This window comes from Salmo trutta, chromosome 14, assembly GCF_901001165.1.
Source record: "Salmo trutta chromosome 14, fSalTru1.1, whole genome shotgun sequence".
In the NCBI taxonomy this organism is placed as follows: domain Eukaryota; kingdom Metazoa; phylum Chordata; class Actinopteri; order Salmoniformes; family Salmonidae; genus Salmo; species Salmo trutta.
Genome location: NC_042970.1, coordinates 70,554,922 through 70,576,546, shown reverse-complemented (window position 1 = coordinate 70,576,546; position 21,625 = coordinate 70,554,922). Strand labels below are relative to the sequence as shown.

General features: G+C 42.4%; 1 protein-coding gene across 4 annotated transcripts in view; it reads left to right on the top strand.

Moving 5' to 3' along the window:
- The window catches only part of LOC115147235 (potassium voltage-gated channel subfamily KQT member 5), a 134,242-nt gene extending 112,685 nt beyond the window's left edge, over positions 1–21,557 (top strand). The window contains exons 9-16 of one of the 4 annotated variants that reach the window (XM_029689352.1): positions 596–622; positions 4,285–4,344; positions 6,407–6,630; positions 12,588–12,699; positions 13,515–13,646; positions 13,888–13,995; positions 16,328–16,454; positions 17,842–21,557. In XM_029689352.1, the coding sequence (XP_029545212.1) occupies positions 596–622; positions 4,285–4,344; positions 6,407–6,630; positions 12,588–12,699; positions 13,515–13,646; positions 13,888–13,995; positions 16,328–16,454; positions 17,842–19,152 (2,101 nt within the window). In that variant the 3' untranslated portion in view covers positions 19,153–21,557. The remainder of the gene's footprint in view (positions 1–595; positions 623–4,284; positions 4,345–6,406; positions 6,631–12,587; positions 12,700–13,514; positions 13,647–13,887; positions 13,996–16,327; positions 16,455–17,841) is intronic. The other 3 variants (XM_029689353.1, XM_029689354.1, XM_029689355.1) reach the window with 3 other exon arrangements.
- Positions 21,558–21,625: the final 68 nt, after the last annotated feature.

Below are 21,625 nucleotides of genomic sequence, written 5' to 3'. Positions count from 1 at the left end.
GCTGGAATAGCCTTGTGTGACTGGGAGATCTGGAGTGCCTGCATTGGTATTATCTGCCAATAGCGTTTCAAGACCGGTAAATATGCAGATGGAATGTTGTGGAACCTGGAGATATTGGAGAATCCATCTGCTACATGCTTTACTGACAGCTAGACAACATACACATGCACACATGCACACACGCACACACGCACACACACACACACACACACACACACACACACACACACACACACACACACACACACACACACACACACACACACACACACACACACACACACACACACACACACACACTGATAACACACACCTGTCTACACACTGCTAGCGAGTTTGCCTGGATAGTTAAACTGCATTGAAATGCATGCGTGTGTGTGTGTGTGTCTTGAGTCTTGTTTCTGTTTAGTCTGGTGACATGCTTGTGATTTGCTCATGTGCTCAACACAACGCTGCCTACAATTCTCAGCATCTCCTTTGCCGACGACCCCTCGAGGTCATCTCGCTACTCGTTGGTGCAGTAGATGATGTTTGCAATGAAGACTTTGCTAAATATTTCCTCACTTTCTTCCCTCTCTCACTTCTCAACCTGAAGGAAGGACCAGGGTGAATCGTCCACAAGGTGCGTACCTCCTACTTGTTCTGTGTATCTACTTGACGCACAGATCCACACGCAGCACTACCACCGGTGTACGTCTTAACCCTGCGTGTTGGGGGTCATGTCTTCCCTACTGCCTGTATGGAATACACTGATGGCAAGTCGCTCTGGATAAGATCGTCTGCTCTGCCAAATGACCAAAATGGAAATGCCAATGCTTTCAGCCGCATTTCAGAACTGTGTGTGTGTGTGTCCCAAATGTCTCTCTCTATCCATAGGACATTGGTCAAAAGTAGTGCGCTATCAAGGGAGGAGGGTGTCATTTGGGATTTACTGTGTAATTTAGCGAAGGTGCCAATATGCAGTCTGTGACCTATTGTAGAGAAAGATAGCTAGTTAAGAGGTGTTGGCCCAAGCTCTTAACTTAATGGATCCATTTATAGAAACAGCCAGCAGTTCATTACTTAATCATTATTTACCTCTCCTTTGGGCCTCTCCCCCCTCTTTCTTCAGTGTTTATCTTTCTTTCTCTTCTTTTATTATTCCTTCACTCTCGATCACCGTCTCTATTCCTCCCACTCCCCTATTCTCTCTCTGCTCTTGTCCTTTCATTCTCTCTCTCTCACTCTCTCTCTCTTTCTTTCTTTCTTTCTCTCCCTCATCCCTTTCACTCGCTACATCTCTCCGTACCTTAGGTGTTCTTCAGGAAGGAAATGATTGCAGTGGTTTCTCTCTCTCGCTCTCTCTAAAATTAGAACTAATTGTGTTTATTGCAGTCGTGTGTTGTGTGTGTGTTTCAGTATAACAAGATTTGAGTGACACAGACACTAAATTACAGAGGAAAGATAGATGAGGGAGAGAACACTGTCTTTCTCTCTGTCTTTCTCTAGCTCTCTGTGTCTTTCTTTATTTCTCTCTGTTTTTCTCTTTCTGTCATTCTCTCTCTCTGTGTCTTTATATCTCTCTGTCTTTCTCTCTCTCCCCTCTCTCTCCTCTCTCTCTGTCTTTATCTGTCTCTGTCTTTCTCTCTCTCCCCTCTCTCTATCTCTCTCTGTCTCCCTCTCCCCTCTCTCTCTCTCTCTCTCTCTCTCTGTCTCTCTCTCCCCTCTCTCTCTCTCTCTCTCTCTCTTTCTCTCTGTCTTTCTCTCTCTTCCCTCTCTCTAGCTCTCTCTGTCTCTCTCTCTCTCTCTGTGGGAGCTAGGAGTGATGTAATATGTTGTCTTAGCTGTCGTTACACAACAGTAGGGAAAGCAGAATGTGTGTCTCTTTAAAGTGGAAAACAGAATTAAAAACCTGAGGGCCACTAAAACATTTGTCTGTGTCGAGACTGTACTTATTTTTTAGCAGAGATTTCCAAACTAAGTGTAAAGTGTCAACAGAATATCGGGGGAAAAAATGAAACATTCAGTGTTGCCTAGTGTTGAGAGGGTGAGGACAGAATCCATCCCACGCAAACCCAAACATTTGAAAAGCATGTCGGTAGAAAAGGAGAGACAGAGGGAGGGAGAGAGCGAGAATGAGCGAGAATGAGAGAGAACAAAGCTCCAGCATCCTCCACCTATTGAATTCAATTCACAACCCCTCTCATGGTCAAGGGCTCCACCTCAAACCTGCAGGATAAATATAAATAAATAACAATCCATTTTTGAGTGTCATTGAACCAGGTGCCGATGGCCCTGAAAACCTACTGGTGCCCGACAGGTTGCCTGTTCTAAAAGTTTACCGTCCTCCACACATATGACTCAGCGCCCATATCTCTCTCTCTCTCTCTCTCTCTCTCTCTCTCTCTCTCTCATTTTCTCTCTCCACTGAGCTCAATTACCTTTCGAACATGCTCTTTCTAAATGTCAGCAAGTAGTTGAAAAAGTATAGTGGTTCTACAGTATCTCTGGTCACGCTTTAGTTTCGTGTGATTGATGCCTAGTGATCATGTTGTGCTTATAAAGCCTTCATATACATGACATAAAGGACTATGTAATCTGTCATGAGTTATATTTACATCCATAAACTACACTTAGTTTGAGGTGGCGATTGTATAGATTAGATTTCATAAACATTCATATGCAGACATGAAGGCATATAACATCTTTATATAAGTATACATAGACATTCATAGAAGCTACATTCATAACTTATACAAAGACGTTCACATACAGTACCAGTCAAACGTTTGGACACACCTACTCATTCAAGGGTTTTTCTTTATTCTTTACTATTTTCTACATTGTAGAATAATAGTGAAGACATCAAAACTATGAAATAACACATGGAATCTTGTAGTAACCAAAAAAGTGTTAAACAAATCTAAATATATTTTAGATTCTTCCCTTTGCCTTGATGACAGCTTTGCACACTCTTGGCATTCTCTCAACCAGCTCATCTGGAATGCTTTTGCAAAAGTCTTGAAGGAGTTCCCACATATGCTGAGCACATGTTGGCTGCTTTTCCTTTACTCTGCGGTCCAACTCATCCCAAACCATCTCAATTGGGTTGAGGTTGGGTGATTGTGGAGGCCAGGTCATCTGACGGAGCACTCCAGCCCTCTCCTTCTTGGTCAAATAGCCCTAACACAACCTTGGCTTGGGTGATTGTCCTGTTCAAAAACAAATAGTCCCACTAAGTGCAAACCAGATGGGATGGTGTATCGCTGAAGAATGCTGTGGTAGCCATGCTGGTTAAGTGTGCCTTGAATTCTAAATAAATCACTGACATTGTCACCAGCACGCACCCCCACACCATCACACCTTCTCCTCCATGCTTCACGGTGGGAACCACACATGTGGAGATCATCCGTTCACCTACTCTGCATCTCACAAAGACACAGCGTTTGGAACCAAAAAGGACAGATTTCCACCGGTCTAATGTCCATTGCTCATGTTTCTTGGCCCAAGCAAGTCTCTTCTTCTTATTGGTGTCCTTAAGTAGTGGTGATTCGACCATGAACGCCTGATTCATGCAGTCTCATCTGAACAGTTGATATTGAGATGTGTCTGTTACTTGAACTTTGTGAAGCATTTATTTGGGCTGCAATTTCTGAGGCTCTAATGAACTTATCCTCTGCAGCAGAGGTAACTATGGGTCTTCCTTTCCTGTGGCAGTCCTCATGAGAGCCAGTTTCATCATAGCGCTTGATGGTTTTTGTGACTGCACTTGAAGAAACATTCAAAGTTCTTAAAATGTTCCGCATTGACTGACCTTCATGTCTTAAAGTAATGATGGACTGTCATTTATCTTTGCTTATTTGAGCTTTTCTTGCCATAATATGGACTTGGTCTTTTACCAAATAGGGCTATCTTCTGTATACCAACCCTACCTTGTCACAACACAACTGATTGGCTCAAATGCATTAAGAGGGAAAGAAATTCCACAAATTAACTTTTATCAAGGCACACCTGTTAATTGGAATAGATTCCAGGTGACTACCTCATGAAGCTGGTTGAGAGAATGCCAAGAATTTGCAAAGCTGTCATCAATTCAAAGAGTCGGTACTTTGAAGAATCTCAAATGTTAAATATATTATACACTTTTTTGGTTACTAAATGATTCCATATATGTTATTTCATAGGTTTGTAAATAGTAAAAATAAAGAAAAACCCTGGAATGAGTAGGTGTCCAAACTTTTGACTGGTACTGTATATGATAAACACATATATTTGCTTACCGTATCTCTTTCCTCTGGTTTGTAGTAAGGTTCTCAGTAGTAAGCAGAAGCTACTGGGGAGGTGTACCCTACGGAAACATACTAGGTACACAGCATCCCCCCTGCCCGCTTGGACTCATGGATATTTTGGGAATGACAACAAATGTATTCTTGATGCATGGATTCGATATCCGAGAGAAAGTTGGTGGTTTTCAAAATGGCTGCATATAGATTCTGGGAGTTCTCTGAGTATCTGAGTTACCTTTTCAACAATGTTGAGCTTCCTTTGGACGGTGCCTGAAACGGCTGCCTGTTGTCTTATGATTTTAACCACTTCTCCTACTGTACACTAACTCTTATTACTCTTACAGTTGAAGTCGGAAGTTTACATACACTTAGGTTGGAGTCATTAAAACTCGTTTTTCAACCACTCCACAAATTTCTTGTTAACAAACTATAGTTTTGGCAAGTCGGTTAAGACATCAACTTTGTGCATGACACAAGTCATTTTTCCAACAATTGTTTACAGACAGATTATTTCACTTATAATTCACTGTATCACAATTCCAGTGGGTCAGAAGTTTACATGCACTAAGTTGACTGTGCTTTTAAACAACTTGGAAAATTCCAGAAAATGTTGTCATGGCTTTAGAAGCTTCTGATAGGTCAATTGGAGGTGTACCTGTGGATGTATTTCAAGGCCTACCTTCAAACTCAGTGCCTCTTTGCTTGACATCATGGGAAAAGAAATCAGCCAAAACCTCAATGTATTTTTTTAGACCTCCACAAGTCTGGTTCATCCTTGGGAGCAATTTCCAAATGCCTGAAGGTACCACGTTCATCTGTACAAACAATAGTACGCAAATCAATCCCAGAACAACAGCAAAGGACCTTGTGAAGATGCTGGAGGAAACAGGTACAAAAGTATCTATATCCACAGTAAAACGAGTCCTACATTGACATAACCTGAAAGGCCGCTCAGCAAGGAAGAAGCCACTGGTCGAAAACCACCATAAAAAAGCCAGACTACAGTTTGCAACTGCACATGGGGACAAAGATTGTACTTATAGCTGAAAAAGCGTATGCGAGCAAGGAGGCCTACAAGCCTGACTCAGTTACATCACCTCTGTCAGGAGGAATGGGCCAAAATTCACCCAACTTATTGTGGGAAGCTTGTGGAAGGCTACCCGAAACGTTTGACCCAAGTTAAACAATTTAAAGGCAGTGCTTCCAAATACTAATTGAGTGCATGTAAACTTGCCCACTGGGAATGTGATGAAAGAAATAAAAGCTGAAATAAATCATTCTCTCTACTATTATTCTGATATTTCACATTCTTAAAATAAGGTGGTGATCCTAACTGACCTAAGACAGGGAATCTTTACTAGGAATAAATATCAGGAATTGTGAAAAACTGAGTTTAAATGTATTTGGCTAAGGTGTATGTGAACTTCTGATTTCAACTTTATTTCTGACTGTACAAGAGCTATTTGGGAAGGTCAGATCCACTGAACAGATGCTGTTTAACTGGTTCATTGTGATATTTCACCAACTTCAATCATTCTGGAAGTTTTATCAACTACTCTTGCCTCTTACCTCACTTCCTGTCATTCACACCATTCACACTCACATCACCAAAACGTAAAAGACACAATGACACTATGGTACCTCTTCTATGGTAGCTCCTCCAATGGTGACTCTGCCAGTCAGAGAGACAGAGATTTGCCAGCTGAGGTCACATGTTTAGGAGTGAGCTGAGTGCTAAAGAATCATAATTACATACTAGCAGTAGGGTACCTGCTGAAGCATTTTGCCTGCTGTGCGCATGCATTTTGGATAATAGGCTGCAATGCATGCTGCTCTATGAATAGGCCCATCAATCTAACCTAATTTAAATGCCTTGCTCTGCAGTGAAGCAACCAATAATTGGGTAAACGAATGAACAAACTCATGAAATGGTGAAAGACTCCTGTAAAAAGTCGCCAATCAATTGCATTTTGTTTTATTTGTTCCCGACCCTGAACCTGTGCTTGATCTTGATACAGTACGTGTGTATATCTTTGTACTACTCACACCATTTCTTTCTCTCTCTCTCTCTCTCTCTCTCTCTCCATCCCTCCACACCATCATCCTCCTTTCTCCCTCCATCAATCCATCCCCCATGACAGCCAGAAGTTGAGTTTCAAAGACCGTGTCCGGATGGCGAGCCCCAGGGGGCAGAGTATTAAGAGCCGGCAGACGTCGGTTAGCGACCGGCGGTCCCCGGGGACTGAGGTTGGGGGTACGGAGGGCACCAGCCCTGCCAAGGTCCAGAAGAGCTGGAGCTTCAATGACCGCACCCGCTTCAGACCCTCCCTCCGCCTCAAGATCCAATCACGCTCCACTGCCGATGGTGAGAGGAACTAATGAATTGTCGTGATTGGTCAATTGTTGGATTTGGGCGTTTAGTGTAAGAGATGGGTTGATTGGTACAATGTCATTTCCTTTGCCTTTATACCAAAATTGTAATCTTGCCCTGATGCTTTCTACACGTTATCATCCTCAGAATGATATCTCATGATATCTTTAGATATACTTAGCTTATCCTTAGATCACTGGTGAGCTACATCATCTTAAAACCACACTATTAATGTCATGCTAGCTTTAACTCCCTTTACCTAAGTTCTCTGGCTGGGTGCTGTGTGCTAGCCTATGAAGGAGACCTCTGGTCTTATGGGCAGACCAGACCAGAGCTGGCACAGACCATAGAGCCAGCCGTAGAGCCAGCTAGGTCCAGCAGGAGGAATGTTAATGCCTGTTTGCGGTGCGCTGGTTTGGGCTAGTGGGGCTGGCCGGCCTGGCTTGGTTATGGCTGGAGCTCTGGACCGTACTCTGGATGGTGGGTGGGAAGGGAAGGGAACGGGTATGCTGTAGTTTAGCAGCCTTAAGGGGCTAGCAGAGGCTGCAGTGCTGCTCTATCCAGCCTAGCCAGCTGTCTGAGGAAGGCAGGGTAACAGCCACAGTGACCAGGTAGCTAGGTCAAACGGAACACCAGCTAAATTCTAGAATGAAGTAGGTTTACACCAATAGTGGACTATAATAACACTATTACCAACACGATATGTTGAGGATGGATAGAAATGGAATGGGTAATTTATCCAACTGAATCTGGTGTAAGAGACATTTTGGATAAAGTGAGGACTAATGATTATACTGTATATGACACTTACCTTACACAACCATACAATAATCATGTTGTATATGGTAAATGGACTGTTGCATATACGGTATGCCAGATGGATTAAATGCCAAGAACAATGCTTTGCCAAGAACAAGCTACAGTACTTTCTGAATTAATGAGAGCAGAGATTGATGCTGGCTGACACACACACACCAATATTCCAAAGGCCCGTGGTGGCTTGCCTTGTAACATTACAAATAGCATTAACCTGGGGTCATAGAAAACCTTTTATTGGTCAGGGGAAAATTTGTTTGATCTGCACTCTACCACTTCTAACCCCTGCCCCACTTTGGTGTGCTTTATGTCGTAACTCAGGCCACTCATAAACAGCAGGTCTTTGTGATAAATATTTCCCATTAGCAATATACCTACTGAGGCCAGGCAGCTCTCAGCCTCACGCTCTTCTGCTATACTGTAGACTCTCTTTTGTGAAAACAAGAGGTTTTCCATTTTGCTCTCTCATCTATATCTCTCTGTCTCTCTCTCTCTCTCTCCAGTAGCAGTGGGTGGGTAAAATCCCTGTGGAAGCCAAGCCAGTAAAAACATATTACAACCAATGTTGGGATAATTGCGTTGTTTGCTCTGTAACCCATTCGTTCATACGTAGCCGTGATATACAATAAGGCAGAGACAACAATAGACAACAGTCACATAGTGGTGAAATAAATTCAACTACACATACATTTGTTTCATCACAAAACTTGAGAGCAACGTCGGTCCGGTGAAGTCCACAAAGCAAATATTGCATGTAATAAACAGTTATATGGCCTGCAACCAGTGGTGTAAAGTACTTAAGTAAAAATACGAAGTACTAATTAAGGTGTTTTTGGGGGGGTATCTGTACTTTAGTTTACTATGTATATTTTTTACTTTTACTTCACTACATTCCTAAAGAAAATATAGTACTTTTTACTTCATACATTTGCCCTGACAACCCAAAGTACTCGTTACATTTTGAATGCTTAGCAGGACAGGAAAATTGTGAAATTCACACACTTATCAAGAGAACACGTGGTCATCCCTACTGCCTCTGGTCTGGCAGACTCACTAAACACAAATGCATCTTTTGTAAATAATGTCTGAGTGTTGGAGTGTGCCCCTGGCTATCCATACATTTGAAAAACAAGAAAATGGTGCCGTCTGCTTTGCTTAATATAAGGAATTTGAAATGATTTAACCAATTACCTTTTTATACTTAAATATATTTGATCAATTACATTTACTTTTGATACTTAAGTATATTTAAAACCAAATACTTTTAGACTTTTACTCAAGTAGTATTTTACTGGGTGACTTTCACTTTTTATTAAGGTATATTTACTTTTAGTCAAGTATGACAATTGGGTACTTTTTCCACCACTGCCTGCAACATGTTAAAGCGAGTTAATGTTTGACAGTTTACTAAACAACTACTGTTTTAGAAGTCAACACAAAGACAACAGGAGCACTGCCTCTGTTATTTCAGCACCATTTCAACGTAAACATTTAATCAACAAGGCTATATACAGTATGCTTTTCTGAATACACTGAAAACGAACTTAAAGATACCAAAAACAAATGATACTGATGTGTGCGTGTGTGTGTGTGCGCGCGTGCGTGCGTGCGTAAGTAAAAAAAGAAGTTTGGACTCACCCTACTTGTAGACTAGTTGAACGCCAATGCCATCCTGCTCTCTTTCAATTTGGAAAAATGGTCTATGGCTCTGTCATACTGTACGCTTTTAGTTTTTGTTATCATAGGCTACCTAGCTAAAACGCTTGCTAGCCTAACTTCCTCGCATGGGCAACAATGAAACAGCTAAGTTAGCTAGCTACTTAACGTCAGCCTAAAATTTGCGTCGTCCGGGTTAGGGTTTGGCTGGGGTAAGCGTCATTGTAAATAAGAATTTGTTCTTAACTGACTTGCATAGTTAATTAAAAATACTGCCGCAACATGTCATACTCTTTTGGTCCACACAACATCAGATAGATGGGCTACAGTGCCTTGCAAAAGTATTCACCCCCCTTTGCGTTTTTCCTATTTTCTTGCATTACAACCTGTAATTTAAATTGATTTTTATGTGGATTTCATGTAATGGACATACACAAAATAGTCCAAATTGGTGAAGTGAAATGAAAAATATAACTTTTCCCAAAAATTAAAAAAAATTAAAACGGAAAAGTGGTGCGTGCATATGTATTCACCCCCTTCGCTATGAAGCCCCTAAATAAGATCTGATGCAACCACTTACATTTAGAAGTAACAAAATTAATTAAATAAAGTCTACCTGTGTGCAATCTAAGTGTCACATGATCTGTCACATGATCTCATGATACACCTGTTCTGAAAGGCCCCAGAGTCTGTAACACCACTAAGCAAGGGGCACCACCAAGCAAACGGCACCATGAAGATCAGGGAGCTCTCCAAACAGGTCAGGGACAAAGTTGTAGAGAAGTACAGATTAGGGTTGGGTTATAAAAAAATATCAGAAACTTTGAAAATCCCACAGAGCACCATTAAATCCATTATTAAAAAATGGAAAGAATATGGCACCACAACAAACCTGCCAAGAGAGGGCCGCCCACAAAAACTCACGGACCAGGCAAGGAGGGCATTAATCAGAGATGCAACAAAGAGACCAAAAATAACCCTGAAGGAGCTGCAAAGCTCCACAGTAGAGATTGGCGTATTTGTCCATAGGACCACTTTAAGCCGTACACTCCACAGGGCTGGGCTTTACGGAAGAGTGTCCAGAAAAAAGCCATTGCTTAAAGAAGAAAATAAGCAAACACATTTGGTGTTCGCCAAAAGGCATGTAGGAGACTCCCCAAACATATGGAAGAAGATACTCTGGTCAGATGAGACTAAAATTGAGCTTTTTGGCCATCAAAGAAAATGCTATGTCTGGCACAAACCCAACACCTCTCATCACCTGAGAACACCATCCCCACAGTGAAGCATGGTGGTGGCAGCATCATGCTGTGGGGATGTTTTTCATCGGCAGGGACTGGGAAACTGGTCAGAATTGAAGGAATGATGGATGGCTCTAAATACAGGGAACTTCTTGAGGGAAACCTGTTTCAGTCTTCCAGAGATTTTAGACTGGGACGGAGGTTCACCTTCCAGCAGGACAATGACCCTAAGCATACTGCTAAAGCAACACTCGAGTGGTTTAAGGGGAAACATTTAAATGTCTTGGAATGGCTTAGTCAAAGTCCAGACCTCAATCCAATTGAGAATCTGTGGTATGACTTAAAGATTGCTGTACACCATCGGAACCCATCCAACTTGAAGGAGCTGGAGCAGTTTTGCCTTGAAGAATGGGCAAAAATCCCAGTGGCTAGATTTATAGAGACATGCCCCAAGTTACTTGCAGCTGTAATTGCTGAAAAAGGTGGCTCTACAAAGTATTGACTTTGGGGTGGGGGTGGGGGGTGAATATTTATGCACGCTCAAGTTTTCTGTTTTTTTTGTCTTATTTCTTGTTTGTTTCACAATAACAAATATTTTGCATCTTCAAAGTGGTAAGCATGTTGTGTAAATCAAATTATACAAATCCCCCAAAAATCTATTTTTATTCCAGGTTGTAAGACAAAAAAATAGGAAAAATGCCAAGGGGGAATACTTTCGCAAGCCACTGTACACATACTGAGACACAAGGGTGCTGTTTCCCTCGCTCTGATGATTTCTCCGGTGAGATTCAGCCACTTGCGAATTGATGGAAAATTATTAAAACACAGAGAGAGATGAAATATATGTTTTTTTGTTTTTTGTTTAAAATATTTGGGGAAGCCTGGCATCAATGAATGCATGCCACTGCCTCTCTCCCTCCCCTTCCTCCCTCTCTCCTTCCTTCCCTCCATCTCTCTTCTGTCCCCAAAAAAATTAAGGTATGTTAAAACTCAAACTCTCTTTCCCTCTGTCATGACGTTGCCCTCTTTGGGTTTTCTATGCACCATCCCCCTACCTCTGTCTCCCACACCCAGGCTCTGTGAGAGTGGTCGTAAATTCCTAAGAGAATATCCTGCCTCATGGCCACAGTATGGAGACAGAGTGGGTTTCATAGAAAGAGACAAAGGAATTTCTTCCACCTCACAGAACTGGAGAACATTTATGTTCTGGAGAAGGTATAAAAGATCGGCGAAGAATCCAGCAACGAACTGGTCTGTTTGGTACAATTTTGTGAAACTCATGAGAGACAATACGGCCATATTACCATAATCATGTTTATACAATAGCCTCAGCTATGAGACTTACATCTAAATGGTTGTATAAAATGAATGAATAAGGATGGAACTGTTTGTGAAATTGTGTAATGTGATTTTGGACTGTTTAATGAAGGAAACTCCAATTCCCTTTGGAGTCTTAACTAAGTCCTTGGCATGCCCCCAGGGACACAGACAGGACCAGGTGTCATGAGACAGCCTTTTCTGTGTCCCGAATAAAACCCCCACCTTGGGTTTCTATCACCAGACCAGCTTACCTCGATAACGAGAGGGCCAAGGTTTGACCATGCATTCCTCTTTCTGAACTTTAACCATACCACGTGGTTAAACTCTTAGACTATCGATACCGACAGAATAAGAACAAGTCTTTGATATTAATTACTAGTCTGCAGCTAGGAATTCAGTATCATTGAACGTGAAGACCGACGAAACCACCATTCTAACAACATGAATGAATGTCACTCTGAACTATCCATCCTAACCACGAGAGCGAGAGAGAGAGAGAGCGGACAAACTCTCCAACAGAAACAAACTTTTCAACAAAGATCCTGACGACACACTGAGCGTAAATATATATATTGATTGCAATTATTCCCGAATGAGTGAGCGTTCATGTGCAAAGGATTAGCATTTCAATTGTTATAATTATCAACTCTGTCGTGTCTTCTCAGCCTGCCCCACTCCCCTTTTGTCTAACAAGCCGCCATGCCGCTTTAGCCCACTAGGGCACATTCCTCTATCATGGGAGACAGAGGTAGGGGGATATGGTGCCCCGACCTCCTAGTTAATTACAGTTACACGATTAATCACTTTAATCGCGTAATAATAATTACAGAGAGTTATTTGATAAATATGTCTTCAGTTTTAATGATGCCAAAGACACGACACCTCCATCTCTCTCTCTCTCTCTCTCTCTCTCTCTAGCTGACTCTAACATGACCACTGAGGATGGGTTCGGTGATGACAAGGGATGTCACTGTGAGATCTCTGTGGAGGACCTGCTGCCTTCCGTCAAGTCTGTCATCCGAGCCGTCAGGTGAGACGCACGCGCTCGCTCACTCACTCACACACACACACACACACACACACACACACACACACACACACACACCTGCTGCCCTCACTCAAGTATGTCATCAGAGCCTTAGCGTGACATTTTTCTTGTTATTGTAACCTCCTAACTCTTTCCCCTAATCCATACCGTGAAAGGCAGCTTCAAAATCTCTCTTACTTCCCGCCATGGGTTTAGCCAGTGGATACATTACTATATAACTTTTCCATCAGTCTTACCCCTTTGATCCTGACATTGTGCAGTAAGGGCTTCTCATATTTAACCTCTTCCGTTGTATGTGGCTCCTAGGCTCCACAGGTGTATGTACTAAGCTCCCCTCTACACTCTCTCAAAGGGCTAGATTTACATGCTAAACAGCTAAAGTAAACAGTGAAGTAAAGACTGATTTTACCTCAGATCGTTCGCTGTACAACTTCACAATAATATTTTCTTTTGAAATATGAAATGATTTTCCAGATCAGCGGTTATGTATTTATGTTGAGAAAGAAGAGCTGTTTCTGCTGTTGCTATTGGATAGTTTAGATCTCAGTGCCTTGGCATGTGTTACTCTAGGTCAATGTCGTTCTTTGTTTGAGGACTCCCTCTAATGGTAGATTTAAGAACTGCATTGAGATGCCCTCCTGTGCTGGGTAGCATTCATTAGGACACACCGTAGTGAAACGTTTCGCAACGGGAAACAAAAACAAGCGTTTCTTATTAGACACGTTCATGTAGTCCCTCCCTGTTTCAGTCAATGTTCTTTCATCTGGTATTTAATGAACATGGTCTGGTCCATCCAGGATAATGAAGTTCCACGTGGCCAAGAAGAAGTTTAAGGAGACGTTGCGTCCGTACGATGTGAAGGACGTCATAGAGCAGTACTCCGCCGGACACTTGGACATGCTGTGTCGCATCAAGAGTCTGCAAACACGGTGAGAACAATAATGCAATGTCACGCATGGTCAAAGTGCTTACGTAGTCACACTCTAACTTACACCTTCCAATAAAATGCATGAAAAAGCTTAGCTAGCAGCTGTTTGCCCATGGGTATTCACTGCTTAGCCACTACTGTGAGCAGTATGTCTTTGTCTTCATATGAGTGTGCATATGTTTGAGTCTGTGTGCATACATTCATATTTGTGTGTGTGTGTGTGTCCTCACTTTCCCCCACAGGCTGGACATGATAGTGGGGCCCCAGCCCCTGAGCAGCCGAGCCAAGACCTTTTCCTCTCCCTCCCTGCCCATGTATTACAGCCAGGGCAGAAAGAACTCCACGCAGGGGTCAGAGTTAACCCCCTCACGCTCCTCACACACACCCCTCACGCACTCTCCTATCCTCACACCCTCTTGACTTTCTCCCCATCCCCTGCATGTGGACTAGCTGATTGTGTGCTAGAAGAAACACTGCATGGTTTTCAAATCGCAAATATCTTTCTTACCTGCCTAGGTTGACAGTATATCTTACCTGTTTAGGTTGACAGTACATCTTACCTGTCTAGGTTGACAGTATATCTTACCTGTCTAGGTTGACAGTATATCTTACCTGTCTAGGTTGACAGTATATCTTACCTGTCTAGGTTGACAGTATATCTTACCTGTCTAGGTTGACAGTATATCTTACCTGTCTAGGTTGACAGTATGTCTTACCTGTCTAGGTTGACAGTATATCTTACCTGTCTAGGTTGACAGTATATCTTACCTGTCTAGGTTGACAGTATATCTTACCTGTCTAGGTTGACAGTATGTCTTACCTGTCTAGGTTATCAGTATATCTTACCTGTCTAGGTTGACAGTATGTCTTACCTGTCTAGGTTGACAGTATATCTTATCTGTCTAGGTTGACAGTATGTCTTACCTGTCTAGGTTGACAGTATGTCTTACCTGTTTAGGTTGACAGTATGTCTTACCTGTTTAGGTTGACAGTATGTCTTACCTGTCTAGGTTGACAGTATGTCTTACCTGTCTAAGTTGACAGTATGTCTTACCTGTTTAGGTTGACAGTATGTCTTACCTGTCTAGGTTGACAGTATATCTTACCTGTCTAGGTTGACAGTATGTCTTACCTGTCTAGGTTGACAGTATATCTTACCTGTCTAGGTTGACAGTATATCTTACCTGTCTAGGTTGACAGTATATCTTACCTGTCTAGGTTGACAGTATGTCTTACCTGTCTAGGTTGACAGTATATCTTACCTGTCTAGGTTGACAGTATATCTTACCTGTCTAGGTTGACAGTATGTCTTACCTGTCTAGGTTGACAGTATGTCTTACCTGTCTAGGTTGACAGTATGTCTTGCCTGTCTAGGTTGACAGTATATCTTATCTGTCTAGGTTAACAGTATATCTTACCTGTCTAGGTTGACAGTATGTCTTGCACGGGGGATCCACTTGGGACTGTTGATGGGTTCAGTTTCTAGATTCCTCCTGGTGATGTTTCTTCTGTTCTGCGTTCCTGTCAAATGTGTTTTCTCTGAGTTTTCTCTTAAACTTATGTCCCGATTCAATCAGATCCACTTTAGCCAACATCCGCATAGCTGATGTTTTGACGGTGTCGGAGGTGGAATTGCGTTAGTTGTCAAATCCACAAGTTGCTCCCGGCATTATAGCTATAACGGACATTGCCATTGGCTGCATGGAGTCTTATTAAATTCAAATTCTGGAATGTGTGATGTAATCTACACTTCGATTAGGCTGTTAGAAATCCTCATTATTTAGTTCAATGATTTTTCAATTTGAATGTAATTATTTCAATAACAGCCTACACTTTCTCATTCTGAACTTCTAACGCAAGTGGGGAGGTGTGGCTTCTTGACAATGATCACAAGAGCAGCTGCTCACCGATTTACAGCTCCATTGCAGTTCCACTGCTGACACCGCCAAAACATTAGCTATGCGGGTGTCGGCTATAGCCGGTTAGCTCTTGATCTGATTAAATCTAGGCCCTAAACTTTCACTGAGTTTGAAAGGCCTTATTTACCTAACGAGTGAGTAGTGAGCCACCATGTGGTAGAAATTTTAAATGACATTTTTCTGGTCGAGAGCTTCTTGAGTCATGGAAAATATTGATCATCTCATTTAAACATCTTAACTGAAAATCCAAATGCGTAATAAAATGATATATAAATATAAATAAAAACTATGCTTGTAATTTAAGGTCATCCACTTTGTCTTTCAAATCCAGTAGTAGATAATACATTATTCTCTTCTTCTGGCCTTCTAAAGTTTTATCTTATCTTTTGAAAAAAGGCGTATTGATATCCCACTGGGCACAGACGTCAATTCAACGTCTATTCCACATTGGTTCCACCTCATTTCGGTGAAATGACATGGAAACAACGTTGATTCAACCAGTGTGTGTGTCGAGTGGGATGCTGTTGATATTGATACACTTGCAACATATCTCCAGTGACACAGTAAACCGAGCCAAATATATCTTTGTGAGCAGTATGGCCTCTACAGTAAGTGTTGTATTCTTATAGAGGACCAATTCCAACTCTAACTCTCTTTCCTTCCTTCCTCCTTCTCGGCGGGCTGCCTACTGGACATCCTCTGGTCCTGCACCATTTCTCTCTCTGTGCTCTCTCTTTAACACTATGTCTCCTGTGTCCTCCAGAGTGGACCAGATCCTGGGTAAAGGCCAGATTCCTCTGGATAAGAAGATCCGGGACAAGCTGCTGTCTGATGGAGACCTGCTGGAGGACATGAGTATGCTGGGACGCGTCTGCAAAGTGGAACGGCAGGTCAGTGCGTTTCCATGAACTTAAACACTGGTTCATTAAATATGGTGAATTATGTGTGGTTAACCTTTTCCATTTGGGGGAATGGGCCTATATGGATAGGGCTAAATTGAAATGTTTCTTACAGAAGAAATATGAAAAGCATATGCATAACCATGGTAGCAATTGAAAGGGAACCGTTTGAAGATAATGGGAAAATAAATGAATAGTCCAAAGGTGAGTACACAAGTTAACATGACACAAGACTGAATCCAAACAATACACTGTTGACATTCAGTAACATAAGAATATTCCTCGAAAATGTGGGTTAGGTGCAACATAAGACAAAAACATGGGTTTGAGTGAGAGGACTAACTGGTGTCTCAGAAGTGGCCACACACCTCTCCAAGTGTACACAGTTCCTAAGTAATTTCAATACACTTTTATGACTCAAAGAAGAGTCTTCAACTATAAGGTACCTTTTTGAGCTCTCCTAGCTGTGCCGTTGAGGAACTAGAGCAAGCACACTTGTAGTTGTTTCATTTGGAACACAACCCTGCATCACTGCCATCACACAATTACTGTTGCTGTTTACGCAATCCCAAAATGGTCCATAATGAATCGCAGTCTGGGTCAGGTGGGTATGATTTGAAAGCTTGTTCTATTGGCAACGTGACTAGCTAAGTTAATATATACGATCTTACAGTGTTAGGCTTTCACAAGGTAATTCAGAGAACCAGATTGTGATTTTGGTATGCATAGAAAGCAGTCATGAGTGCATTCAGGTGCGTGTGCTGTAGTAAATTATCTTCAGAATAAACAAACAGGCTCATTCTGTTCAGAACAACCAGGGTATGACTCCATGTCATCTTGTAACTGTACATCAAACATAGTGATCATAAACGCTGACGCTGTATATGCCATGAGTTTTATGATATGGAGATGTGAAGTGCACATTTGGACTCACGGGTGTTTGGCTGCTTGTGTGACATCAAAGTGGTATTTATTATAATAATCCTCAACGTCTCATCTTTCAAAGTACATAGAGTCCTCTTAACTTACAGCATTTCCCTCACTAAGAGAACAAAAAAATAGCAAATGTTGCCCAAGTACTGGGAGAGATGGGGTCAACTTCTTGCCGCTCGCTGTGCTCAAATTCAGAACGGCTGTCAGTCCAAACCCATACAGCGCTGTGAAGCATTAGTGCCCAATTTGCCGTTTTTAATCCGTATACGGGTACAGGTACGAGTGTAAAGGGCTGCCAACTACTGTTTTTCAACATGTTATGGTTGAATGTGGTTAAATGTTGTTTGTATTACCAATTATGTGAAAGTACTCTTTCTTTTGTGTAGCTAATATTAACCTTCATTTATATTTCCTTCCTTCCTTCCTTCAATCCATCCCTCTCTAGGTCCAGTCTATTGAGTCGAAGCTAGACTCCCTGTTGGACATCTACCGGCATGTGCTACGTAAAGGCTCCTCCTCTGCCCTTACCCTCTCCTCCTTGCCCCTGTTCGAGCTGGAGCAGACCTCAGACTACCAGAGCTCTATCCTCTTCAAGGACCACTCCACCTGCTCTACCCAGGTCAGCAGCACCGGAGGTGGACCAGGGATAGAGGGCCAAGGGGGGTGCGTGACCCGCTCCTCCACCAACGCCTCAAACCTGTCCCGGGGACTTCACCTTATCCTGGCGCCGTCCACCGAGCTCAGCCTCAACCTTAACACTGGCACCACCTCGCCTTCTACCAGTGGGCCCCCGCCCTCCTCATTCAGTCCGTCGCCCCTTTCTCAACATCATCATCATCATCATCATCATACCCTGCCGGAAAGTGGGGAACCAGTCCATAGAGGAAGTTCTTCTCACTCACCTCCTATTCTTACTCCTAATTGTGTATCTGGAGGTGGGTTTCCTACTCTGGCCAGACCCCCACCGCCTCCTCCCCAGCCCAGCCGGATGGTGGGTCACTCCAGGCCCGAGAGGGAGAGGGAGGTAGAGGTGGGTGACTTCTGTGGAAGCCCGGAGGAGAGGGAGGATGATGATGTGTTAGGCCCAGAACAAGGCCTCAGAATCGGGAGGCTGGGGCAGCCAAGAGGGGGGTCTAGTGGGAACAGCAATGGCCGGCCCTGCAATGCCAAAGCAGAGGGCTCCTGGAGGAGACACACGAGCCTGGAGATGGAGCCCCTGGTACCCCTCTCTTCTGCTCTGGGAGGAGGAGGCCGCTGCTCCTCCAGCTCCAACCCCAGCCAGGTGGACCGAAGCCTGGGCAAGTCCATGTCCGTCCAAAACCTGGGGCCGGGGGGGTCAACCACCTCCAGGGCCCTGGATAGCCACCACCATCCTAGCCTCAGCCTCTCCTCCCCCAGCCCCTGCAGCAGCGACTCCCCTACAGGCTCCCACAGTAGTCAGGACCCTGGGGGAGGGGGCGGCAGGGATGGCTGGGGGGAGGAGGACCTCTTTATCAGCGACAGGGACGTGGACGCCCTCCCTCTCCCCCCCGAGGCTCAAGGTGGAGCTTTTGGCTTTGACTTCCTGTCCCAGGGGACAGCCGACGCAACCTCTTACTCATCAGAGCTATTGAGGACAGACCCGGGGCTTGGGGCGGGGTTAAGTGCTCTGGCAGGTTTCAATAGGAGCCTGGCGAGAGGGAGCGGGAACATGTCATCGCCCCCCTCAGTCGGGAGCACCGAGTCCCTGAGCATGCCGCACGTACGGCTAAAATAAGACACACCCCCGTGTCGTATGGACCAATCAAAAACCTCACCTTACAGAGAAGCTCTTTATTCTATTTTGGGAGGGTTGAGGGAGAACAGGGAGGGACTATAATGGTTATTTCTGTTTATTTTTTATGTTGATTCATTTGATAAAAAGCATAGTATTTTTCATACATGTCGACGATACATGAACATATCATTGCATGAATTATTCTTTTTTTAAAGTACGGTTGAAGAAATCGAAACAAAGAAAATAAAGAAGGTATAATAAAGAGAGAGAGGTGTATAAAAAAGAGACTTTGAGTAAGAGGTTGTATATATATATATATATACAATATATATTGTATATATATATAAAGAAACAAGCAAAACTTGATCCTGAAAGACAATAGATTGATCTATGATCTCGAAACTGCATGAGCACTGCATGTTTTCAGTCCAAATGTCATAGTATTTACAACTTACCCATAAGTCTTCATTCATTAACACAGGAAGTTGTTGATGCCTATAGGCCTTATGGCAAAACCCTTCTAGAAAACTTTTCCTTAATTTTAATACACATAATCATGTACAGTAAAAGTTCAAGTGTGGGGCATCCTAACTTATTAGACTGTAGCTTATGGGGCAAGTTAAATGCTTACATGAACCCAATATCATAATTTTATCCAAAGCTTCTGAGGCAGCCATCTTGAAATGAATGTTGCCTCAACACGACCAAGTTTTTCACCCACATCAGTTCCTTATGATAGTTTCTCATTTCAGAGACTATTGTGGACATACAATGGCACAAAACACCCCTCATTGTAATAATAGACTTGCCAAGTCCAGGTCAATACTACTTTGAGGTAAATTCAATTCTGCCAACAGGTCACACACACACCAATACACACACACACACACACACGGTAGTTTACATACTGTATAACCATTGTACACAAGCTGCTACACATAGTCCCGGGAAAGGAATAACTGCTAAAACAGGAGACGAATAGCTGCTAAAACCATAGAAATAGAAATACTAGAATACGGTCCACCCATCATGACACCTTTGAATGGGGATGCCCGTTTTAGTAGTTATATTTCTATGCCTAAAACACAGTTCAATTGCGCACCCCGAGGTGTTTTCTACCCGACGACCAAGGTATCCACATTATGAATGTGATTTCTTGAGATACCTGTATATCTTCTCATTCAATTTTTATTCTTTTTTTGTTACTTATAACACAAGAGAGCAAAACACGATGGAGAAAATGTGCAATCTGATTATGTGACCCTCTTTTAATTAAATGAAGATACTTGCAATCTTACAGTACACGGTTTCATTCGAAATCACACTCACCGGCTGTAGTTCTTTTAATACATTATAGTTTTGAATGCTTAAACTGAAGTTGACATGCTGTAGAATGTATATAATGTTATGTTAATAATCTGTAAGTGATATTTTGCACACCCTGGCAAGCAGTGTGAGTGACATCATGGCTAATGCTAACAACAATTAGCCCTTTTGACTTAAAGGGATATGTCACTCAAATCACAAAATTACATTGTTTTTCTTACCCTTCAAGCAGGACAAGGAGAGACAGCAATGACGGACAGCTATTTCTTTACATGGTACTAAAATAAAAATGTAATTGTGTAATTTGGGTGGACTATCCCTTTAAATGTTACAGATTCAGTACAACAAGGTCATGTTCAATAGGGCACAATGTAGCAAAACATTTTGAAACGGAATGCAAAGATGACTCATTGGACACGCTCAGCCTCAGGTAGTAGGCTACCTCATCGGTTTCAAAACGTTTTGTAACATTTTGTGCCTACTGAACAGGATCCTGGTAAGGATTATTGGATGTTTCACCAAGTGGGATGTTTCAAAGGAGAGAAACCCATTCTAAACAACATGAAATACAGTATGAAATTGTACACTAAATCCAAAGCTCCAGTACACATACCATTGGAAACAGAAACAATAGCAGAAACATTTATGGTCGATTAAATCCTTATTGAAGGCTTTACCAGAATATGTGAAGTATATAAAACATGCAGTACATAACATGGTGCCTTTCTTAGCGATATACTGTCCATTTCAACATGTATATTTGCACCCAATGTGTGGGTTGTTGGCCTTTTGTGCTGAAATGGTCTCACATACTTGATTTTTGTTTCGTCCCTTGTAAAAATGAATATCTGATTTGGGCATTATTTATCCACAGACAGACCATGTATTACCAAAGGAAAACTGGCCTTTAGAAATGTCATCATTGTGTCTCATACGATCATTATCCTAATTTATTTAAATGATGTGCACATACCTATACGATAGTAATAATTTCAGTTAGCTCCATCAAGCCTGTAATGTCATGAAAAATGCTAAAGAAACTTCTATTCTCCTACATCAATAAAAAAAAGGAAATGTAAGTGTGTTTGTGACATATTTTCAGACATGTTCTGTTAGCCTATGACCATTGTGGTGCATGTTCTGTTTT